At 36.4% G+C, this 26,536-nt stretch overlaps 2 protein-coding genes across 3 annotated transcripts; one reads left to right on the top strand and one right to left on the bottom strand.

The window, feature by feature from the left end:
- Window positions 1-467: 467 nt before the first annotated feature.
- Window positions 468-9,418, bottom strand: LOC149077654 (selenoprotein M-like). The gene is made up of 4 exons (XM_089245217.1): window positions 9,264-9,418; window positions 5,397-5,467; window positions 5,182-5,260; window positions 468-1,468 (listed from the first exon to the last, which is right to left on the bottom strand). The coding sequence occupies exons 1-4, from the start codon at window positions 9,351-9,353 to the stop codon at window positions 1,325-1,327; spliced, it is 384 nt and encodes a 127-aa protein (XP_089101343.1). The 5' UTR covers window positions 9,354-9,418; the 3' UTR covers window positions 468-1,324.
- Window positions 9,419-9,641: 223 nt separating this feature from the next.
- LOC149077653 (TIM double twin CX3C motif protein-like) lies at window positions 9,642-18,922 on the top strand. Of its 2 annotated transcripts, XM_089245216.1 has the most exons (4): window positions 9,642-9,774; window positions 15,099-15,239; window positions 18,320-18,415; window positions 18,557-18,922. In XM_089245216.1, exons 1-3 carry the CDS (start codon window positions 9,685-9,687, stop codon window positions 18,401-18,403), a joined length of 315 nt encoding a protein of 104 aa, XP_089101342.1. In that variant the 5' UTR covers window positions 9,642-9,684; the 3' UTR covers window positions 18,404-18,415; window positions 18,557-18,922. The 2 variants fall into 2 exon arrangements, with proteins under 2 accessions (XP_089101342.1, XP_089101341.1); XM_089245215.1 differs by lacking the exon at window positions 18,320-18,415 and having other exon boundaries at window positions 9,644-9,774.
- Window positions 18,923-26,536: the final 7,614 nt, after the last annotated feature.

Here is a 26,536-nt window from a genome sequence, read left to right as displayed (position 1 = left end):
ACCAACTAAATTACTAAATCCCAACTAAATCACTTGCCAACTAAAGCCGTGTAAACGGCCCTTATCGTCTGCATACATTGTATCGTACTTGGCAACTAAAAATTAAGTTACCAACTAAAGCGCTTGCCTCGTGTAAACGGGCCTTAAGACAACGATAAGTATTTTTTATGGCCATTGCATATTTTATCACGTATATAGTTTTTGTAATTGCATTTTTGGTTGGGTAGCTGTATTTCTGAAATATATGACATGCATATTTCTTATGGGCATCTTTTTCTCAGCCACCTCATTAGGCATTTTGCCTGTTGTGGCCTTGTCTTTGTATGCAACATTATTGCACAATTAGTCCCAAAATGTTGAATTCTAGGGGGAATAAATAAGCATGTATAAAATACCTAAATATTTATACGATGAGCTGGTTGTACAGGGTATCTGCAATCAATTGGAGTGGTTTCACGATTTCCTTATGTTTGCAATATTAAAGATCAAGTTTGATGTTCAGAGTATCTCTGTGGTGATGAAAGGACAATGATTGTCTTCTAGTATGATTACATCAAAAAGAGGTGTTTGCTCTTTTTCCTTCTGGAGATAGAATACTATGGGACACACATGTTGGAAAATTTTCTCAAGTTTCACTTACAGACTGACACACCGTGAACTTTTACCTCTAACAACAGGAGGTATTTTATTTCTATAATGATGTTATTGAATTTTTGAACCAGATTGCCAAAGCGATGAATTGGTTGTGATAGGAAATGTTTATCAACTGCGGATGCTGCTCTATAGTACCATAATTTAACTCCACCCCTACCCACTACAAATCTTGAAACCACTCAGATCATTGGTAGACTCCCTGTAATGTAATCTGCAAAAGTTGTTTTATATATAGAAGTTATATCCTAGTATATTTTTCTTCCTTCAGTCACATTTTCTCGAAACAAAATCAACTGGTTTGAAATTACTTCAGGGAAATAAACATTTAAGGAAAAAAACTTGAATTTTAACTGGTAAATTCATAGGTTGTAAGTATATACCTCACTCGGACATAAAACAAGAAGACAATTAAAAGCAAATGCTCTTGATAAATAAATACATATACTCTTTGTTTCTGCGTTAAGTCTATCAGCATGCTTGATTAGCATTTTTCCACTGATGAGTTAGTAAACTGGTAAACCAGGTAAGGTTAAGTATATTTATATACAACAGTATATTGACCGCAATTTTAAGTACAAAAAATATACAGCTATAACATTGCATCAAGAAACTTTCTTTAGTGTGTGTGTGTGTTAGAAAAAAAAGATAAATTAAGAATTCTTAGAAAGATCTAAAATTCAGAATGTTGAGATGTATAGGGTGCATCACGGAATTCCTCGGGTATTTCGTCTTTCTCAGATTTTTTCATGTAAAATCCTTTATCAAGAAGTAACTGGCGGCATTCTACTTGTGTTTTTTCACTCAAGGGTATTCGCTGAAAAAAATGAAAAATCATAAATTAGTCTTTACATTTAAATACACTATAGTCATATTAGTGGCATACAATTCAATGCAAGCAAATAATCCCTATATTTAGTAAAAAAATACATAAGCCAAATAGCACGGGGGCTGGAATTAGAGGGACAAACTGCCCCAGTCTGCAAACTTAGGAGGGGGAAAATTTTAGGGAACAACAAAAATACTTGTAAATTAAAAATATTTTAGTGGCACACAATCATATTATCCTCCTCCACAAAAATCCCAGTTATCGCCCTGTAATAGCAGATTTTCACTTAAATGCTAGTTTTGATTTGCTAATATATTTCTTAATTGCATCAATTGTAATTAATTAAAACATGACATTTTCAGTCTTGCTTTATCATAACCGATATATATATCTTATATATTTTAACAGAATGTTGTTCATATCGGCTGATTAAAATTTCCATTTTCTGCATGATGCCATGTTTAACAATGAAAAAGATAATGTGTGTGCACCCTGCACAAACTAGTAGAAATACTTATTTCTGCAGTCAGTCATATTTTCCTACTGATCACAGCCTAGGCAAATCATAGAACAACGCAGGATTGGGAGCTGGAGAAAAGTTTCGGGGTTTAGTTAAGACGGATGAATGTACACATATTAGGATGGGGGTATGTTTTAAAAGCAATTGAGTCCCCCCCATCTCATCTGTTATCTTACACTTGCCATTATATACACAGGATAGAAAAAGAAATGGGAATCTTATTGAGAAATAAAAAAAATATATATCCATCGGAGCGAGTCATCTCGCTTAACACCTTATTGGTGAGCAAATGGGTTTGATAACTTGCGGACTAGAAGCCAGCATCAGTTTTATTGGGTTGAGTTCATTCGCTCCGGTGGATTTAATGAAAATATACAAAATAGAAGTATTGTGTGGGGGAATATATACAATTAGGGATCACCCGTGCCATCTCGCTTAGCACCTTATTTGGTGAGTAACATGAATACGACAATATGAGTACGAACGTGTGTTGTGGACATGAAATGCATGAACTTGAATAGAGGAAAGAGAAACACATATATACACTGCTCAAAACAATTAGGAGAGCACATGGTTTTAACAAAATTACGCAAAGATGTATACCGATAAGTAACATGAAATGAATCATCCATAATTTAAAGCCTAGCAGGAAACGGAAGAAGAAAACTTCATATGCAAATCAAAATTCATGACGTCAAAAACCAGAAAAAGGAGATAAGGGCAGAAATCGGGATGTTGCAGAAACGTGTGTTTTACTGCCGTAACTGTGAAATTCGATTGCGCAGTATTTTTTTTTTGAGACAAGGTGACTTGAGGATGTCTCAACAACGTGATTTACCAGAATCCATGGCATGGCGTGTTATAGGCAGACTGGAATCCGGGCAAACACAACGTAGTGTCGCGGACGCTGTTGGAGTCGCCAGAAGTGTTGTTGCAAGGCTGTGGAATCGATTCCAAGAAACAGGAAATGTTAGACGTCGACCAGGCCAAGGTCGGCCAGGCGCCACTACAGCAACTGATGACCGGTATGGACGGTTAACAGCCCGTCGAAACAGAACAGAGAATACTACGCAGCTGCAAAGACGGTTGCTCTTGGCAACAGGACGAAGGGTGTCCAGCCAAACAGTACGTAATCGGCTTCATGGGGGAGGGCTCTATGCACGTAGGCCAATGGTCTGCATTCCATTGACCCCACGCCACCGTGCTGCCCGAAGAAGATGGGCTGCTGAACATCGAGATTGGGAGCAACATGATTGGAGCCAAGTGCTGTTTACAGACGAGTCCCGATTCAGTCTGGAGTGTGACACCCGACGTGTTCTGGTATGGAAGGACAGGGGCACTCAAAATAACCCCGCATTCGTTCGTGAAAGGTCACAATACAGACGAGCTGGTTGGATGGTATGGGGTGGAATCAGCATAGGCGGACGTACGGACCTGCATATCATTCGGAATGACACTTTGACGGCCCGAAGGTATGCAGACAAGATACTGCGACCTCGTGTCATCCCTTACGCTGGAGCCATTGGAGATTCCTTTGTTTTCCAGGATGATAATGCCCGACCGCATAGAGCTCTTCTGGTGGAGAACATGCTTGAAGCTGAAACAATACAGCGTATGGAATGGCCAGCGTGCTCTCCTGACCTGAACATGCTCGGACGACGCATTGCTGCGTGACCAAGGCCGCCTGTTACTGTCCGAGACTTGCAGATTGCACTTCTTGAGGAGTGGAACAGTATTCCCCAAAGTCTGATCGATAACCTCATGGCAAACAGATGTGCAGCAGTCTTAGCTGTTCGAGGAGACCACACGCCCTATTAAAACTCATGCATCATGTCTAAACAGTACTTTTTTTTATCGTTTACATGTAACTAAATTGTTTTTTCCATATTTTAAAAGAATTAAAGCTTAAGTCCAAATTTCTTTACGTCTTTTTTCTGTATTGCGCATTGATACGCGTATACTATCCATTGTATGCCAATACGTGGCTGTCTCGCACGGTTTTCTTCACTTTTTTGCTTGCTCCCCTAATTGTTTTGAGCAGTGTATATATATATATATATATAACAGCCAGGTCGAGTCGTCTTGCCCTAACCCTATTTTGGTGAGCAATGTGGGCTTGGTTTAAATGGGGGGTTGTCTGGAGAGAGCTTTAGCTAAGGATCAGCTTCGGTCTTGGTGTTTTAGTTGAGTCGCTCTGGCTGGTTATATTTATATTTAAAAAAAAATTCATATATATAAAATATAAACTATATGTAATTTGGGGGGGGGGGGTTATTATGAAACCATTTGTGTTGTCCCTCGTAGCACCCTAGCTAGAATAACGGAATGAAAGACACTTGTGGTTATCACATTTACATCATAGTAACAGGAATGTCATAAAAATTCTTGTTCGTGTCCCATTAGTACATGCTATATCTTGTACATGTAATGGTTATGTATTAGTAGTGGCAGTCATGTGGATATGATTTTTGTTGTTTTTATCCATTTCTGTTTTTCTCCCCCCTTATTTTTGTAACATTTAAAACGTTTTATAAATCTGGTGGACAGATTTTTTTTTTTTTCGTTGGCATATATATATATATATATATATATCTGGCAAGGCTTGTAATCCTTGCTGCTGTGATTTTGCTTTTGATTAAGTGAACCATTGTTTTCAGAATATTTGTACATGTGTAGATGTTTTGTAAATTTGCACTCTGTTGTGTAGTGAACAGGAGTACCCACCATTTACAGATGGTAAAGGGAACATGATGGGGAAATTTGAGTACATTAGTCAAGATAGTAGGAAATATAATTTTTTCCTTTTTTTGAATTTTGAACAAGGGAAAAAAAGTCTGAACCAGGAGTGTTGCTTTTTTATCGAAGTATCAGCATAAAGTGTTGTTTGCATCTTATTTTCTTTATTTCTGACTGGAAGAGGTTACGCCCACCCCCCTTCATGGGTTACACAAGGATAGGTCCGACATCCATAAGGTTTTGTTTTGTTATGAAAAGTCAGGATTTTCCAACTCAATAATGGTTGATGGCAAAATATGTAAGCATAAAAAAAAATTGTGTAAAGGGTTTTTTTTTAATAATCACCCAATCAAAGAATGAGCATTCAGTGAATACCCAACTTCGAGGTGTGAATATGAGCTGATCTTCCTGTTAAAGAGTCATACAAGAATAAAAAAAAACTTACTTCTATCTCCTCATCTGCTCTGTTCAATAGAATCAGATCCGGTGGTGCACCCCGAACTTGCTTGAACTCAACATTGTGACTGATATTGTGTTAAGGGAGTGTGGTACTCACATTTCTTTTGACTACAATCAATGTCATTCGATACCAGGAAATGAATAATGTTCAAACACATGTGAGAGAAAAAAACTTGAATACATTCATAGTGAAAAGGATACAACAATGGAATGTCATTGAAGATGAAATGCTTCACCTCCGGGAGGCGATTCAAACGTCATCCACCGCAACTCTTTCCAAAAGAAAAAAATCACATAATAGGCTAAATTTTATGTAAGTATAATAATATTTGGCAAATAAATTTGCAATAAAATATCAAACATAATATAAGCTTCATCAAGGTTTTTTTTTATTGAGTTCCTCCATTTAAAGTCTCACAAAACATTATAGTAATGAACTTATTTTAGTCATTTCAGTCATGCTGCAATCATTTTATGCACACAAAAAAACAACAACCAGGAAATAAAGTTTAAAGTCAAATCTGACTGGGTACTCTCATATACCCTTCGTGGAACCCACACATACAGAACCAGAGACTGCTGGTGATGGCGAGAACGCAACAGGATATCTGACAAATATAGTCAGTCCTCCAACTAGGAGACGAGACTCGGTTAGGTCATGTCAAGCAGGATGAGTTTTTTTTTCAATTCTTTTATGTAAAACAAGTGTGCATCAAGAATAGCTAGCTACCTGTGTGGGATAGTGTGTATGGGTCTGACTTCCTCCATTTCTTGGAATCTGGATTAAGGAGGAAGAGTTTGAAAGGTTCTGACCACAACACAGGGTCATTTTATCCAATAGGCGTTCATAATGAAACACTTTTATTCAAATGGGCGGGGGTGGGGAGCAGGGGTGGTTCGGGGATCACGCAGCTGCAAGGGCGCGGAATCTGAGTTGAAATGCAAAAGAAAGCTTTAGCATTGTCAACCAAAAAAATGAGGTTGGTGGGGGTGGAGGGACGTCAAAAATAGGTCAGACACGGATAGATATTTTTCTCACATGATACCAAAAATAGGTCCTGTACGGGTACAGATTTTTTCTAGAGCTGTCCCTACTGATAAAAAGAATGAATTAACTAGTGTTTTCATACAAGATATACAGAAGACTGGATGTTGTGAAGATATTTATTATTTGAGATGTTAATTTTTTTTTTAAGGAAGGGAAAAACTCATCTCTGCCTCTACCGGGAGTCGAACCCGGGTCCCTCGATTGCCGGACGAGTGCACTGACCACTAAGCTACAGAGGAGATAGAGATTTTCCTTCGCTAGAGCGTATATATGCCGAACGGAACCGTGCAATGGACGGTGAAACCGATCAGCTAATAGCTCATGGACAACGAGCCACCAGAGAGCTATATATATGACATGAATGTCGCGACATTCATGTCATAGTGTTTTCATGCCAAAAAAAATCAATTTTTTTCACATCCATCCAACATGACTGTCTGAAATAAGCGTAATGTGATACCCTCAAGCCAATGCCCTCTGAATAAGGGGACCCTTATGAATATGAGATCCAGTTCTAATTTTTGAAAGCAAGCATGTTAATTGGTAGACAGTCATTTCTAGCTAGGTAAAGAGCCACAGAAAAATAACTTTACCCGGGAGCCTGATGAGCTCTTAAGAGAGTCTTCTCTCAAACTTTAAATTGCATGAATGGAAGAGTGACCATGCAATTAATTACATCAAGGCTTGACAAATACCACATCCCAATGGCAAGATATTGAAGAAAAAAAACAAACACAAGCCATTAGAAAATCGGTATTGATGATTAAAATATTTGTAAGTGATTACTAAATCAGAGTTCAAGAATATGGCACAAAATTTTCAGATTTCAATAAGTTCCCATAGTTCCAAAGAAGTCGAAAAAACATTTAGGACTGTTTTTCTTTATTAAAATCATGGCTGGTACCTAAATATTTTTTCAATTTGTCAAGGTCTAAATTTATATCACAATTTTTTTATAATTTTCTAACCTGACTGATTTTCACTTCAACTGCTTACGTTAGAACAAAATGAATGAAATTTTTTATTCCATCCAAATATGAAAACAAGCAGCAAATTATTTTTCTAAACTTTCAATATAACCACTTCCCAATTGCCTGTTTTCCCAAGGAACTATGGGAGTCATTATAACGAGCACTTACTGTAAATTCAAAACTTATTAAAAATGATCAAACATCATAAATAAGATGTTTGATGAAACATCATAAATAAGATGTTTGATGAAACATCATAAATAAGATGTTTGATGAAACATCATAAATAAGATGTTTGATGACTTCTGTCGCACCAAGGCTAATTAGACTATTTTACCACACACCCCTAAAGCAGAATGTTTTGCATTGTTCTGCAATGAGCCCTTGGTTGACAGGGAATGTTCTGCAATAAAAATTTGCATAATAGTGTGTTTTCTACATTTTTCTCAAAATTCTTCCAGATTGTTCTGCAAAGTACATCGTAGATTTTGGCATATTCTGCTTTGGAGCCGCACACCAACTTGATCATATATCGGCATACAGCAATTTCCAACCAGTGGAATTGGGTGGGAAATGAAGACACCGTCTACTGGTGGTCAGCTGAAGTTGGTTTTCTGTGGTTCCCAACTTCAAGGCGTGAATGCGAGCTGATCTACCCTTTAAAAAGTCTCGCCACAGTGAGCAACAGACCTACAAACAGTATAAATGTAATCCAATCGCAACACATCACTCACTTCACTTCTGAAATATAGGCTTAGATAGCAGCACTGAAAAATCAAACATGACTCAGACTGTTAGGTACACACAGTTACACTTCTGGCACAACTCACTAGGTAATAAATTGCCCTTAGATGGTGATAGACCCGAGTTGTGCTTGGTTTGAAAAAAAGGTCGCTCCAGGCTCGGTAGATGAAGAATTTGTTTCGGATGTTCTTGGCCAGATTCGAACCCGTGGACCTTGACGATAACCTTCATAGTGGAAGCCGAGCAGGACTAATTAGACTGGAACCTACAGTGTATTGCTGAATCTGAATGCAGTGGTAGAATGTTTTTTATGTCATTATATCTCGCCAAATGGTTAGCAGGCTAACCCTTCTGTAGGGGAACTTCCTTTGAAAGAAATGTATTCTGCAGTCATCTTATTTGTGTTGTATCAGGCCCATATTCATACAGAAGTCAATAACGCTTCTCGGCCCTTCGAATTATAGGTGCAGATACATGAAATTAATGTGATCAGCCATAATGCAGCAAAAAAAAACAGTACGGAAAAAGCAGCTACAGCTTAAAAAAATGGCACGGAATAAGAGAAAAAAAATTACAACAAGCTGGTATAGAAAATTAAGCAGTGGCACATCTACATAAGATTATGTTGGCGACATATCGCTGTTTCGGCTCTGACAAAAATTTGGCAATATAACGGTATACTGTATATTGGGAATTACCCTACTGTACCTCCATATCAGGAAAGATTTCGACGAGGATGAATCAAGTGTCAAAGTTGCAACACCTCTGAATAATCTTTGGTGAGCATCTCATCGACCTGGGCCTCTATATTTATGAATTCTCAGATGTGTGTGTAATGTGTTTGAGAATCGCTACCATATATCTTCAAAGTTACTGATAAATAATAACTGAAAGATGATCTGATAAGCGTGAAATGAATCAGCAATTGATCTAATCTATTATAATAGATATTAACTATCACCTTTAAAAGTAGTATTAACTTATAATGAAAAAAGTAAGTAAAACGTCAGAGAATTAAAGTACAAGTCATTCTTTTGAACAGTTTAAAATATGATTATCAAAACTCATATACTTAATAGCATGTTGTCATTTATTACACAAAGACTTGGGAAGCTGTGAATAATCTTTTCATTTGTGAACATTTAGAAGTTATAATTGCTAATATTTAATGAAATGTTTCGAAAAGTATTCTCCCCCATGAAGAATGATTCCCCCCATCCAAAATGATTAAAACCTATTTCTTTCAAATAAAAGATATTTCCATTGGATTAAAAGCAATAAAAGGTAAAATATTTATTTTTTTACTTCCACAACAGCCCTTGAAACTCTCTTATTACTGGTTTCTCCGGCAATTACAAAAGCGAATAGAGGCAATAAATATATAATTAGCTTCATTTTATGGCTACGTGGGGAACAAACAAATTATGCCAAAATATAATGAGTTACCCCAGGACGGCCTGGACTTCGTTCCTTGGATTTTGTAAACAGCGCGGAATTTCCCAGACAAAAATGGACACAAAACTAATATTCAAAGTATTATAAACTATAGTTTATAATATATAACAGATAATTAATCCAATTAAAAAATTGATGCATGAAAAATTATTTGGTTTGTTTTTGTCTTATTAATTTATGAATTTATATCTGTTGATAAAACTACTACAACGATGTATGATGCAATTACATTAACAATTTCACAAAAAAACCAAAACATTGTAAACCAATCATGGCGATTGAATTAGCCACAGCACGTGTTAAAGATGCCGTTAATTCAATGGTCGAAAATCTGTTTAGCAGCTGTTTAATTAGGCTTCAAGTTGGTTATGTTTTCTCTGTTTTTGATTAGGAATTGTTAATTTCTTTTATCTTTATTCAAAATAACTAACTTCGTTACTGCACACATTTTTTAACATTAAACATTTAGCAAAAATTAATTAAATTGTTCGTAATTGAATGACCATGTTTAGATTTTATTTTGACTAAAAATACACTGTTACTACAACCACTAATTAATCAACAGTGTCCATATGCAATGCCCATTTGATATGAAAATGAACATTTTTCCTCAATGATTGTGCAATCAAAGATGCCTCGAATTTAATTGCACAAATGTCAGTTAATGATAGGGAAAAAAATTGCTGATAAGTGGGAATTACAGTCTTGACAACTGCCAAACTAAGCAAACTTTTGTTGGGTGTTGAAAAAAATTTCACATGGATGAATTGAGCATGATCTGCCTATAAGTTATCAATGTATGGTGCTGACTTCACATACAACTCTGATTGTGCAGGCAGGTTGTTAGGTGCATACACACTTCCGCCATACTTACCTCTGATGGGGGGGGGGATGTCAATCAGTTGTAAATTGCTCGAAATGATTAGTGCCATATTAAAAGAGCATCATAGACCTCTAGGCCAAATGAATTTTTTTGTGACCCTACCTGGTAAGTTTTCAAAAATTTCAACCACAGCATTTTTTGAAGCCCCAGGCCCATTCATTAAGATGGTGCTGACAATGGCAGGACCAGGTATAGTATAACCCCTTTTGACGATGTGTTGGCTTTTTTTTTCTTTGTCGAGAAAAACATCCAAAACCACGACGAGAAGTTGGCAAGAGTGAAACAGGCATGCTTTCGGATGTCTTTCTGGAACAGATGAAGTATAATCCAGATCCCTTGGAGAATTTTTTTCTGGTGCCAAACACGTCTGACAGCCCAAGGAAAAGTTGTCAGGGGAGTGACTGACTATGGACGACGAACAAAAATAAACCAGCATCGAAAACATAACAAAAGTGAAATAAATATTCCCAGTGTGAAAGAAATAAAACCAGAACTCTCTTCAAAATAAAACCAGAACTCTCTTCAAAATAAATCGATACAGACATAAGTTTCTCGGGGTATCCATACTATTATAGGAATTCCCTCTTAAATAAACTACGGTCCTTCTAGTTGTAAAAATAAATATTCTCCATAAAAAAAAAATAAAACCTGGACTCTCTTTGAAAAATAAACTGATCTGGGTACAAGTCACTGGGTATCCAGACTCTTTAAATTAATGATATTTCTTTACGACACTCAAAATGGAATGGCAGAAGTTACAAAAAATAAAAAGAATAAATATATCGGAAAAATACAACCGGAAACAATCCTAGTGAGACAAGACAGCGACATTTTTAGACAACGGAAAATGAAATCACGCCATTTCAAATACTATTTTCCAAAGGGAGATGCCATTTGAATAGCTTGCATTACTAGTACCACCTGGAATGGAAAATCTAAAAAAAATACATTAACCTGGCATCTTCTTGGTGATCTATATTATACTGCTTTGGCGGTCTGGATTATACTGCATCTGTATTGTCTTTCTTTCTAAAGTAAAAAATTGTCAATACATCACTAAAAAAAAAGAAGTGTTAAAATGAAAAAAATGTTGAAATACGGATATCAAAAACAATAACATTCTCAGACTAAATAAGGGATAGATATTTAAAATATAACATCTTAGACTACAGATACAGGATTGAAAGTGCAGTGAAACTTCATTATAATGATATTCTGGGCACCAAAAAGTTATAGAGAGATTTATTGTTACATCAAGTATCGTTGCTGCGAGATTTCACTGTAATGAAAACCAGCGCTGAAAAACAACCATCCCTTTGCTATATAAATAAATATTCTCTTGTATATAAGTATAAACCCCTAGACTCTACTTTGAAAAATACAATGGTCAGAGCAAAAAATTCTCTGGGTTCAGTAACAGCACGATTGTGAGATTAAAATTATACAAATACAACGCCACTACAGACAAAATGCCCAACGAGGTGGCTGATAAAAAGATGCCCATAAAAATATGGTTGTCATATATTTCAAAAATACAGTAACCCCAATTAAAAATGCAATTAACACAAATTATAAACAATATATATACAATTATAAACATATATTATAGTGGCTAGTACGCAAAAAATTAAGATTGAAATATGAAATGTGTACAATCTGTGGAAATTTATATGCAATCCTGAGATCAAATTCCGAATGACATATTAGGAAAACGGTGTGTACGATACAGCGTATAATGAAAAAAGAAAGATGAGTTCTGAAAATGTGTGTGCATATTATAAAGACTCTATACATTCAAACACCTCTGTAAAGTCTAGTCTATCATAATCATAGTGAACTTCTGAAGGTGATGTGTGTCATCTTCGGACAACAACCAGTATCAAAAATAGGGAATAACAATCTAGCTAACAAAGCCAAAAAAATAATAACATTAATGGGCAGGGGAAAAAATACCAATGGAAGGAAATGGTTGACTTCACTAACCAGAAAGAAAAGCGCCAACAGGCTAGAAACGAAATTTATCAAAAAAAAAGTCGCGAAAGAAATAAGGGATTTCCTATATCTGTTCCCATTGGTGATAGACCAATGTTTTGTGTGTGTGTGTGTGTGTGTGTGTTTCCACAAGAAGAGGCCTATTAGTTATTAAAGATCCAAATTTTTTTTATTCATAGTGGCTTCAACTTTTCAGTTGTAATATAAAAAATGGAGGCCTGAACAGGCACATAATACAAGGGAATTATTATTTGGCTGTAAAAGAGGGTGGAGTGACCGCATCTGAGAAATGTCCATTGAGAGAAGTTTTACTGTATTTATTTTCAGAAAATTAGAGATTATTTTCACATAAGTTAAAAACATTTTCACGAAAATGAAACCCTGAAATAACACACTGTTCCCTCATTAAAGTCATTCCTAGGGATTCTGCAATGATTTGCAAACAGGTGGATACTGAGGTAAAGGGAAGGGTGGAGGATTGTTCCCCCTCAGTGAAAAAAATATTCGCTTAGGCGGGAGGGTAGAGGTAGACATCCCCCAGAAAAGAGAGGTCATAATGTTCCTAATAGGACATGGGCCTTTTCCAGTGCACCTCCACCGCTTCAAAATCTTCATAAGTCCTGATTGTGTAGGTGCGGAGAAATCTGGAATGAGTTGCATTGCACCACAAAATGTCCAGCAACTATAGGCCTACCATACCACCAACATACTCCAGCAATTAGAAATTTTCACAATTGGAGGGGACATACCATGCAGAAAGATAAGCTCTAGTCATGAAGATCATAAACTTGGTGAACTTTATGGAACCAAATCCAAATCTGGTACAAAGAGACCCATCGACCAAAACAGAAACCAAGTACCATCACAACAAGTCCCAGAAGATCCTCAAGAACCAGATGACCGGTTCTTTCATATGTTGAAGAGCAAAGACGAGAGGCTTTTGAATGAATAAAGATTCAATTCCAGAATTTTTTTGTGGTGCGCTGTATAATTCCTTGTCAACTTTATTTATTTCTTCAATGACAAATTCCCTCTTTTGTGTTTTCTAAATTTATTCTAGATGTTTTAAGCATTTAATCTATATATTCTTTTTGTATTTTTGCATTGTTTTATATTTTTGCAGTGTCTGTATTTTTGCATTTCTTCATTTTAAAATTTTTTTCTCATTTTTTTGTGCTATAATATTTTATATACCTATGTGTAAATTCCATGTATATATATATAAATTCTTCACATTTACATTAGTTATGCTTAATAAAGTTTTCTCCAACACAGTCCCACCCCTTGACAAGGGCAGTGGTTAAAATTAGTTAAAGCCAATAGAGCCTGGTCGTGTTCAGTTTGAAAGAAAGAAACAAAAGAAGCTCCCCCATCCCGTTCAGGAAGCATGTATCTGCATCTGCTTATGACTGTGGCTGCAATATAGTTTTCACTAAGGAAACATAAAATTCCTTAACCTGATAACCCGTACTCCAGTGGTTCTCAAACTTTTGTCATTTCGGGTGTTTTTGCCAAATACAGTGCTGCCTTGCATATGGCTCCCTATAAGAGTGGGGCTGACAGGCCTGGGCCTATTCTTAGTATTTTTTTTTATTTTTCACGCTATAAATTTACTATAGAGGGGACCCGTAAAAAGTATGGCATGGGATTCGTCAAAGATTCCAGCCTAGAGGCCCTTCTTGTGGGTGCCATGGTCTTGCAATCTAGCACCGATCCACTATAATTCAAGGCCTGACAAATCCCAGGTACCATGTCAACTGAAGAATTGGTGCCAATTCATAACCAAAAACTTTATACAAGTGATTACTGAGTCTGGAGATGACAAGCTTTTTGGAATCATAGACAGCTTTTTTCTCTGCCCAAGATATCAAGGAAAAAGATATTTTCTGGATATTATGCCAAGGTGAACTTGGAAAGAGAAGTTCTGGTCTCCCCGTATACTCTAATCCAGGCCATTGTGCAAAACTGGGGACAGGGCCCTGTCTTCCTTATTTCATGCACTGTAGCATGAGGCATTAGTAGCCTCTTCAGCAAATGGTCTCTAGGTGAGACGGTAAAGAGAGTTTGGCAGCTTTTTTCTCAGCCAAAGTTATCAAGGAAACATTTTCTGGATATTGAAGTGGTGCGTTAAATGAATTCCGATGAGCGAAACAACGAGACCAGGGTCATGTCTCCAGCCATGCTTGCCCAGTTTACCAGAGGACTTGAGTTTGAATCACGGCAGAGATTAGAGGACTTTTCTTTTTAGTTCATCTCTGCACAACATCCAGAAAATATTTTTTTTTTTGAAATTATGTCAGAATACATCTACCAAACAGAAAGTGGTCACCAAGACTGGGATAAGTCAAAATAAATATTGTTTTTTGGAGTGTTATTTCTAAATAAATATGACATTGTTTCTAAGAATTTGGCTGGTGCTTAAATTATTATTTTCTTCAATTTGTTAAGCCCTACGATAAACTCTGAAGACCGCAGTGTGAAACTGCGGGAGAATGCTAGTCAGATATGTCCACTTTCTTACATGTGTGAAGCCCTAAGGAATTTTAGCATCAAATTACTAGGATTCACTGTTTTGTCAAAATCACTTCAAGATTCATCTGGTTAATAGCTTGAATTTCAAATATTCTGGTTTTCAGCTTGAAAATTCTGTAAGTGAAGTAATCAATAGTCATGGGACTGGCTATACTTTGATTTGCTCATCATTGTTTTAGTTGTTATGATCTTTATTCGGTTTTAACCAAAAGACAATTGAAACCTCTCATGCTTGCTTCTACATGCTAATTTTTGTTTTTTGTTTTCATTTCCTTCAGGGTGATATGCATAGATGTTCGGCCAAATGTTGTGATAATACATCATATTCATCAACTGATGTGCAACATTGCATAGAATCATGTGGCAAAGATATTACTGCAGTCCAAAATTTATTACAGGACGAAATATCAAATTTCCACGTATGTGAACATTTATTTTGATTCATTTTCTCTCGTTATGTGAATTTTTGCTCTTGTTATCTATCTCCACAGACAATAACTACATGAATATGTTTGCATATTACGACAAACAATTTTCCAAAAACATTAATCGTCCTCGTCCTTTTTATTTTCTAATCTGCAAAATTTCTAAAAAAAAATTCACATATTTATGTTCGCAATTATTGGATAAAACCAAATTTCAGGTGTTTCTTGCTTTTCTTATTTTTAAAGACATTTTTTTTTTTCTTAATTTTTGTAGTCCACTCAGCAAAACTTTTCGTATCTGATGCAGAACAATTTTTAGGCTGGAGAAGTGTACATGAGTGGTCATTGACTAAAGAATTAGCACTAATATAATTTGTGAGCCAATTATCATCAAGATTTTAAACTTTTTCAAAACTTAATCCTTAATTGCATGTTTTTTTGTTTTTTTTGAGCTGGTAATTTTTTTTGTAGTTTAGTAGGTTTTGTTATGCTGATACAGTAAACCTATTTATGCTGTCACCTTTTTATACCTTCACTTCATTTATACCATTAGTTTTTGATAGCTCTGGCTGAAGAATGGGAGAATTAATGTTAAAAGAACTCTGATATGCGTAATAATCTGCCACTCAATTCATATTTCACCCTGATACACCAGCACTTTCGAGTGAATGTCAATTTATCCCTATAATAAATCATTAAACAATTCTTTGTTATATTTCTCTTTTCCTATTATATGCTTCTCTCATATCAGAGAGGCAGTTCAGATTCATAAGCATGCACTCTATTTCGACAGAAAAAGAAAAAAAAACATTCATGATGGCCAAACAGCCTAAAATCTTTCCATCATAGTTCAAAATTTGTTTAACCAAAATATTTTTACACTTGAGGTTGTTAAGAAAGAAATTTTTGATGTGTGCTTATTCAGTTCTTTGATGTGGTTTTTTCCTTGACCATTCTGGGGAACTGCAGATAAACAATGACTAGGGCAAGGTAGCCATACAGAGCATAGGTTTGAGAACCCCTAACTTGTTCTTAAGCTAATACTATGTTAAATTTAATTTTTCAGACAGAAAAATGCCAAGGAAAAATCATGGCAGTGTCTTAAAATTCATCTTTCGGTATGCGTTATAGAACTTTAAAGTAATCATGGATATGCTGCATCAAGGCCGTAGTGAGGAGAAGGACTGCAGGGGGGTCTGGTCTGGTCCACCTCCCCTAAAATTAGAGACAAAAACTGATACAAGAGTCATCTATGAAGTACCAATTGCATATTCTCACTGCGCAGGTGACACAATCTTCGTCTTTCAAGGTCATCTAGTAACCCCCACTATTCCCTTTAGTTTTATGTGAGTATTGGTTGTAAAAATTTATTTTTGTGGATTTTGTGTTAATTTAAAATGAACTGCTTGATTTGAAATCACGCTGATTGTTATTTCTTTCATGCAGCAAAGCATCTATAATGAGTGATGAGCATCCAATGTGAGTTTCGTCATACACATTAGTATGTCCTTCATTAAACATTACACACCACCTTTTTACATTTCTTTTATTCGTTATTGTATCATTGTACGTTTCCTTTAATCGACAACAAATATCCACAAGTAATCAGACAGTTTATTTTGAATTAGCACAAAATCTGCAAAAATAAACTTTTGTGACCAGTACTCACAAAAAACTAAAGGGGTAGTAGGGGATACTGGATGACTTTGAATGATGAAGATCGATTGACCTGTACAGCAAGAATACACATTATATCTATTATAGTAGAGCATCGATTATCCGAATTACGTTTTAATTGGCAAATTCATTGCCTTGAAATGGCTGTGAAGTGGTTAAGACAACGAGAGGAATGTGATGCTGTCTTTAAAACATTTGCAAGATTTAGAGGCAAAAAAAACGAGCTCTGAAAGCAAAAAAAAAATTTGGACTTAAAACTTCTTTTCCGAAACTGTAGGCCAACTTTAATGCCCATTTTGAACTTTCAAACTAGGATGGCTAATTCTCTGTGTTATTTGTAAGACGTGCGTTGCAAAATGTATACAGTTTTATGTTTAATATCACAGTTTCATATTGCTCCTATGACACTGTTACAATTTTTTTCTGGGAGTGATCGGTTATCCGAAAAATCAGTTATTCAAACACCAGTTCCCAATTGTTCCCTCCCAGTTCCCAATTGTTTCGGATAATATTGATGCTATACTGTATTCAAGCAGTAGATCAGTAATACAGATCAAAAAATCGGCTATCCCACAGAACTCTGTGTCGCTTTTCTAGTTTCATTTCTTTTCGTCTGTCAACGTGAATTCTGGTGACCTTATAAAACCTCAGAACTTTCCTCCAACAACTCCCAATTCCATCTTGTCTGTTGTCACCACAAAATCTGTTAATCGCAATAGTACAAAGTTATTTGGGGAAGACATATTGTAAAAATTTTGTATGTTTGTTAAATTTTTTTCTCTTTTCGACTCAAAATAAAGTGTTCTGAACTCGGCCACGATGCTGGGCGCTGGAAGAGATCTTGGCAATGGGATAAGTCCAGTGCCAGTGTTCTGGTGTTCATTCAGTCATTGACCTTATAAAGAATATGGAGAGACATCGACAAAACCCAGTCGCAAACTTCATCATTGACTTGGTCATCAACTTGACAGAATTTAAAAGAAATACATGACTTTATCCATATTTATCATTTTCCTATGGAACAAATGGTATTTTCGTAATTCACAATCTTTTCTGACAAGCATGTATTCCATCAGAAAAAAATATTTTCTCAGATCCCTCTTGAAAATCATTATACAGTCTATGCTCATTATAATGACTCCCTCCCCCTCATTCTGTGGAAAAAAATGTTAAATTGAGAGTTGAGAGATAATTGAATCAAAATTCTGGATCAAAATTAGCTTCTCAAGACAATTTTAATTCAATTTTGAACAGAATGAAAAATTATTCATTTTGTTATCCATGTAAGCTGTTGTAGTGTAAATTTATCAGGTTAGAAAATAATAAAATTGTAATAATTATATATATAATTACATACATACACACTTATATACCAAATTTTGTACATTTCGTTGCAGAAAAAAGAGTCAGGCAGACAGTGTAGGGGATTTAATGATCTTTGTAGGTCAATATATTGGGTGAAAAATAATGGGGATGAATAAGAAAAATAAAAGGTATTTATATTGTATGGATCGTTATAATAGAACAATCACAATTATTCATGGTCGTTATAACAAGCGTCAACTGCATATAGATTTTTCACTGTTAATAGAAAATTAAATTGAATGATGCTCAAGTTTTATATTGTGTTTCAGGATCGAATACAACGCTGTGTGTTACAATGTCAAGACAATCTGCGGGACAAATTACCAAATGCCACTGGAGACGATGCAATTCATTACAAAGGGGAATTCGAACAGTGTGTAGTTAAATGTGCTGATTCGCACATTGCTCTGATACCATCGATAGAAAAAAGATTGATTGATATGGTAAAGAAAAGTTGCAACATGAAGTAAATCATGCATCTGATAGATATAATAAATTTAGACATCTAGGAAAAGAAGTTATCAAGTAATTTTATGATTGAAAATCTGTAAGAATTTCTTTTTTGTATCTTCAAGATTGTGTTGTCATATTGGAATTATATGCATACATACTAGTAAAAATCCATTGAACATTTAGTTTGAGAAATCATTTGTATATCCCATAAATTACCACCAATTTTATCAGATTTGCATATGCTAGAATCTTCTTTATTCAAATTGCTCTTTTGCAAAAAAAATATGCCTCAAAAATAATCATCTCAAAATTTTGCATGCAGATTCCTTTACAAAAAGTATTCAAATGATTAAATTTTCACTGCCAGTGAGTGTAACTTCGGTCATTCTACTTTGGTTTCAACTACGTAATTGGAATCATGTGAAATAAGTTAACAGTTGCTTTATCTTTTTTCATTTTTGCCGTTGTATTTCCTGGGGGAGACAACAATAGTTTCATAAGACATTGTGTAGGACCTCATTGCCTATTGGATGCTTTCAAGCTTGGTTGCATAGTTAAGATGTGTGAAACTGGTTGGTCATACCATGCAATAGGCTTCCACCTACACTATTGGTCCTGCAGTACAAAGACGCTGGCATCATAGATTGATACTAAGTAGAAAGAAGCCCTTGGAAAGCCAAGGTGCACAGATATGAGAAATTATCTGATGATTGTACAACACTCTCCAACAACATCATTGTCCACCTTTCAATGTGTTACAGCCTCTTCTCTACCATCCATGGCACCTTCCACCATCTCGCAGCACTTGGCTGAGGTGAAGTTACACTCACAGCTGCTTTTAAACCGTGTCTTTTTATGCCCTAACATCAATAGAGTCGTTGTAGAGTTGTACCATAGCTCATCATCATAGCTGCCAACAAACTGTCCTCACATAATTTTTAGCAATGCATCCTGCTTCAGTCTTGAAGCAGATTACCTTCAGCTTCTCTGGAGTGGAGATGTTGGGTTCAATGGTCCCAATCAACCTTTGTTTTGCAGAGGCACACTGCCATTACTCGCTGGTGTGATAGTGTGGTGTGTTATGTCTTATAACAGCAGGTCACCCCTAGTCATCCTGCATACAAATTTAACAACTCAATGGTAAATTGATGACATCCTGTCCATGGCACATCATCCTGGAGCCATTTTCCAATAAGATAATTCTCTGCCTCATACAGCTGACATATCCCTGGACTGCCGGATGCTGCTGATAATATTTCTTGGCAAGCAAGGTCACCAAACCTTCCTCCAATAAACATCATGTATGGAACCAGAGGCACTGACATAAAGAAACCATTGGGGGCTGAAAGTTGTTGGTTGTCCTGTATATATAGGACTCGAGCTTATGCAGGAGGGGGAAGGTGCATTGCATTTCAGAAATTAGTGGGAAGCTCAGCCCCCTTACATACTTTATTGGGGGGTGCTCTGTCCCCCCCCCTAGGTTCCGGCGCCTATGTATGGGACATGTAAAGATGCCAGATTTGGGCACCCCCAAATGTCGCAAATCTGGAGCGACAATTGAGGAATGCTCAACAGAATGTATTGCAAGATGAGAATAGGAACCTTTATCACTCCTTACATAGACGTGCACAAGTATGTATCGCTGCCAAGGAAGGTTTACTCAATTGCTGATTTGAACATTCCATGTGCAAATGCTAGCCATTTAATGGGTCCTCTGGCCTTGAATTTTTAACCATTTCATTATCTGTGTATGAACTTTACACAAATGTAATCCTAATCAAAAGTCATTTTTAGGCATCATTTTTTTTCCTTGCAAAAGAGTGTGCAACTATGTTTTTTTGTTTTTATAATTTGGAACATGGTTATAGTTTTGTCCCCACCCTAAAAAAAAGGGTTTATTTTCATCTCCCTCTATCAATCACTATATTCGGAGTGCTTGAAAAATTCTCCTTTCAACTGCCATGACAGCTGCAAATAAGCAAATATGCTTGTCAGTTATAACATATATGGAACTCTCTTCATTTGTGAGTATTTTTTTCTCTGGATTTATATGGTGGGTGTGAGTTTGATACCCAGTTCGTCCTTGTCAAAAAACTTTCCTGACACAGGGGTACAACAAAAAACAGCAAGTTGACCGCAGAAAAAAATTGCTACCGCAGGGAGTCCCCCATCGAGGGGTTAGCGCACCAACCTCTCGATGAGTATAATAAACAAGCATGCTGTTCGGAATCGGCAATGAATTGTAGGTCCCAGTCTAATTAGCAGAAAATGACCATGGTGCAACAAAAATGATCAATGAGCATCTTACATTATGTCTAAATATACATTTTTGGTGCACATTAAGCTATGTACAGTAGAACAGCGATTATCCGAACACATCGGGACTGAAAGGTGTTCTGAAAAGTGAAAGGTTCGGAAAATCCATTTCGAAACTAATTCTCTCGATAACACAAAGGAATAAATTCAAATTCAGCAACAAAACCTTAAAATAATTAAAAACCCCTGTGATAAAGGGTGGCCGACTTATAACCGAGTTATTCTGAAAAGTAAATTAAAAATGGCAGTGCATCACAAAAGAAAAAATAAATCCATCTTTAATTGCTTCAACTTGCTTATATGACATTTTGCCGTCTCATCCCGTAATAGTTTCAACATTAAAAATTGAAGCAGATCAGCGTTAGGCTGCGATTCTAACCACGCAAGACATTTTGTGAAACACTGTTTGGCCTCACTGTGCGTTATCACATCTGTCGTTGGTTCATCTTCATCACTTTCTCAGTTATCCTGATTAACTTGATCGTTCACTTTGATAATTATTTCTCTGTCATCCAAAAAAATGATATCCCAGATCGTTGCTATCAATTTTCAATCACTGCGACACATCCTTTCATGACAGGACTGGAGTACAGGGAGTTCCCGAAGCATATCTAAGCATTCTTTCGAATCTGGAAGATTTTGATCGTCTTCAGTGTTTACGTTAAAACCATGAAAATATGGGCATAACTTTCTAAACCTTTGCAATACTTTAGTCCATCTGCTGTTTTCACCTAGTCCATATTCAACTGCAAGTTTCCTCACACCATCACCCGCTTTCAATCTTTTCACTATTCCCACTTTTTTATTCTATGTTTAAAACAACACGTTTTCGTTTTGTCACCATTCTGCACTTGAGAGAGACGAAAAGTGTTGACACTGTTAAAGCTAAAGAAAGATTTAAAAATGTCTGTTTTATAAGCAAGCTAGGAAAGATACTCCTCCCCCACCCCTCGACAAAATCGTGATAAGAACTGTTTTGTTGTCAAGAAGACGTTTGCCTCCCTTTCACACCCACAGGGTTAAGATGAATTCGTAGACGAGAAAAAAATATGAAAGCTAAATCTGCTCCTATTCAAGCGTTTGCTTGTCAATTGTTTGTAACTGCATACACTGTACTCAGATCCGCCATAATTTACATCTATAGCGCACAGGTACGGTATGTACAATTGTTTGGAAGTGGATTATTCTACAATAGACAGAGGTTATCGAGTTGGGAGTTGAGAGGATTTCAAGTTCCAAGAAAATACCAACTGTGTTCAGCATCGTTGACTATGGAAAACTGAAAATGAGTTAAGTTGAAAAGATGTTCGGTTGACCGAGTTGTTCGGATAATTGATGTTCTACTGTATTTGATTAATAAAATTTACCATAAAACAAAGGAATGATTACGAAGTACAATAGCCTGGATAACCAGGTTTTCATACTGGGGGCTAACGCGGTAAGAGCTATTAGCTGAGCTAGGAGGCTGTCCATGCACAGTCCTGTTCAGCATTCATGCATATGCTCTAAGTAAGGAAAATGTCTGTCCTCCGTAGTTCAATGGTTAGAACACTTGCCCGGACAGTGAAAGATTGGTGTTTCGATTCCCCACAGAGGAATGTGAATTTTCTTTCTGAACTACATCTCCGCTTGGTTATCCAGGCTTTCGTACTTTGTATAAACAATGGAGAGTGACATCGTTTCTCTCTATAAAGGGAATAATTGTTCACAAACACACCTACTGCTGCATAATTGTATCTGGACATCGAGTTGTATGCAGAACCGCTTAAAGAAAATTGCTTGTGGTAAAATAAATGAATTTGGATAATGAAAATTCTGAGAAATCAAGATGATGCCTGAATTTTTTTTTCTCCAAATTTTTCAAACCCTGCAAAAAATATATTCAAAAGTGTTCTGATCCATCAAAAATAAAACCTTTAACTATGTAACCAGAACCATCGTTTTTTTTTAATCAAACCCAAACTTTCAGGAGCTAGTCACATGCTTCTTTTTCCCTTCAATTCCTCACTGTTGAAGAATATTCCTGCTTCATTAAATTAAATTCTGAAATATTTTTAAAAGAACAGTAATAATTAAAAAATGATCTGGTTAAGAGGAGGAGGTAGCAGTCATTCTGAGGATTCATCTCTGAAGGTGTTTCCACTTGTCCAAATTAGCCATTTTTGGGAACTTAAAACTACAGAATAACTTGAATTATCATTAAATACAAATGTCAATTATATCGTATACTACTATTACTTGATACAAGACAACCTGTCATGTATAGCAACAGACCTGCAGAATGCCTTCATCTGGCTGATGATTTTAACAGGCTAATTTTCGGGGTCGGGCTTATATTATGAGCATCTTGAAAAATCAAGTTAAGGCTTATTTTAAAAACTATAGGTCTTATAGAAAAACTATACTTTTTGTTCTGTTTCACTTGAAGGTGTTCGTTACCAATGTTCAATTCAAGAATCCCACAAAGTTGTTTTTTTTCGTTATAAGTTAATTTTATTTTTGTCTCAATATTTCAGTTATGAAAGTCTGATGTACTTGTATAAAACTTATAAAAAAGTAATGCAAACATGTAAATATTTTTTGAATGAAAATTCAGTTTGCATACATTGGTTTACTTCTTCACAGATGCTTCAATTTATTTATACAAGTGTGTGTGTGTGTGAGTGAGTGAGTGAGAAAAATTATTGTGTATTATAAATAAGCAATAATTTTTTTGAATATGTTTATCACATATTAGGTACAATACATATATTACATAGTTCATGGTTACATTTTGTTTGCAGTTTCTTGTAAGATTTTAATATGTGAATCTCGTACCTAAATGCTTACATAAAAAAGAATTATAAAAAAGTATGTTTGTGATTCCAAGAAATTATCACATTTTTGTTCCCAAAAAAATCTTTTAACAATAATTAAAAATATACATATTCTAAACACTGCCCTATATACGGCAATTTTTGGAATACATAAACTAACCTTAAAATAAAATTTTAACCTGAAAGCAACACATTTTCTTCGAAAACAAACAATTTTCCCCGAAAAACCTGGGTCTTTTAGGCTAAAAAACCCAGCCCGGGAGGGATGGAGGGGAATAGGTATTTACCCGGGGAGCAAATTTGACAACGACTGTATAACACAGGTGAAAATAAAACAAGATACTGTGATACCTCAGCTTATGAATTTATCGACTAATGAATTTTTTTCCTTGGTTTTTCAGCCTTCGCTAACAAAGTACGGATTCAGCTAACAAACATTTTTGTTGGAGTGGATGCACAAATGAATAGCATAACACAGCCGCGTTCTGGACTGAATATTACTCCTACTATATAATACCTCCCCCCCTTGTCATCAAAATTCAGCAAATCCGAAACCCCCCTCCTCCCCCCCCCGATGCTGACGTAATACTTGAATGACCCCTTATACAGGGCCTTAATGAGCAAGGGCGTAGCCGGGGGGGGGGACTTGGGGGTCTGGTCCCCCCCCGAAATGTGAGAAAATGACCGAAAAAAGGGAAAAAGATGGCCAAATCCATTGTTCTGTCACTTTGGTCCCCCCCCCCGAACGAAATTTCTGGCTACGCCCCTGTTAATGAGCCTATAAAATAAATGTATTGAAGTAACATTACATTCCAAATATATAACTATCTTCTATTGTAAGAAAGAAAATTTGAATTGCGCACGTTAAAGTGGAGAGAAAAAGAAAAATGCAAACAAAACATTTTATTTCTGATCGTCACTTTCGCCGTATATAATTCCGCATCCTCTTGTATAGGCCTCGGCCAATCAATATTGAATAAATAAATAAATGTAATTAGCGAAATCCGAAATACACATGCAAACAAAGAGTTGTCATTAATTGGGAAATGTGTACTTTTGTGTTTTACATATGCATAATAAAGCATCCGACACTGCCCAGCCCCTCATCCGGGGCAATGGCTAAAATTGACAATGGTCAATAGATCCACGTGGGTGGTGCCAACACCTAGAGCAGGTGTTCTGCTCTCAGAGCCGCAACTAGGGGGGAGCAGGCGGGTCTTGTGCGCCGGGCGCTAGACCCGAGGGGGCGCAAATTTCTGAAACCTCTCCTTCATTAATTAACATTATAAGGGGAGCGTCAAAATGCGCGCTTTCCTTGGGTGACCAAGCATCTAGTTGCGACCCTGTCTGCTCTAGAAGGTGTTGGTGGTGCACAATATGTCTAGGATGGCTCTTGGGCCGTGCAGTCGCATGGGGGTGCTGCTCCGGAAGGGTCAAATCCGAATTGTAAGGGCAAAAAAAGAGAAAAAAGAAACATTGTCGGGGCTTCAAAAACAGATCCTGCACGATTAAGATGTTTCCTCGAGACGACCCTGCTGTCAGCCCCCATCCTTGGGAGGAAATCATAATGCACCCCCCTCCCCCCGTTGCCACGAGGGTGAGTCTGACAGGGCTCCAGTCCTGAAAACCGTGGCAACTATTATCATTTTTTGTTCTTTCGTGCTATTAATTCATTACATAAGGGCCTGCCAGACTCCATCCTAGGGATTCTTCTCCAGGATATGGAGGAAAGGACATGCCCATCGCTAGTGCAAATCTACAAGAGATCAGGGAGATAGACTTGGAAGTCTGGGGGGCCCGATCAGCACCTCCTAGAGATAGAAGGCCTCCGCAGTCTGCTTGTGACGTCAGCAAGTAGTGCTCTGACCTGACCTGAATAAAACGATTTATGGCGGTTCCGCGGCTCATCGTTGTGAGGAGAAGAAATTATCGTGATCAGAATTGACGATTTCTATGCCCCACATCCAATCACTATGCGGTATTTGTGAGCCAATTAGAAAGATTCTATGCCAAAATAAGAAGAAACGAAATAGGACGCTGTGTTTCAAAAAGTGGCAAACTTGCTAGGTACTCCGAATGACGTTTATGGCAAACAGTGCAGAAGCCTTCTATCTCTAGGAGGTGCTAGCCCGATGGTTATGTCAATTCATATATACGCAAATACATTATGTCAGTTGCTTTTACATTCGACGCTGGGGAGGCATCGCTTCCCCCCGTATCTCTGCCCCTGCAGATCAAAATGTGTTTTATGGGAAAAAATATGAAGACATGACGAATATGTGAGAATGAATATTTTTGTTATAATCACCACAGAGAAATTTCTTCGCCTTAAAAATTTCTTAACTAAAGAAATCAATAAAAATTGCAAATTAAAACTTGCATTATTGAAAAAAAAAAATGGCTCGTATAATGTGGGTAATATGGTCACCCCAGAGATAAAAGTGGTGTTTTTTTAATGACAGTGAAACTGATCCTGAACTTCTACCAGAAACTCTTGAAAAAATAATTATAATTAATATAATCCCAAGAATTTCCTCATTTCATATGCGTATTTACGTTGTTTTCTTTTAAATGGTCGAGGTGGATGACCGGTGAATAAATACATAAAAATTATTTTTATTTTATTTATTTTTTTAATTAAAGAGACTAAAGAGATGAAAACTG

The sequence above is a fragment of the Pholcus phalangioides genome, unplaced genomic scaffold (genome assembly GCF_987345545.1).
Source record: "Pholcus phalangioides strain wild (caught in Gottingen) unplaced genomic scaffold, Ppha-v1.0 ptg000015l_1, whole genome shotgun sequence".
NCBI lineage: Eukaryota > Metazoa > Arthropoda > Arachnida > Araneae > Pholcidae > Pholcus > Pholcus phalangioides.
Note: the sequence above shows the minus strand (reverse complement) of the source record. Positions and strands in the feature narration are given on the sequence as shown.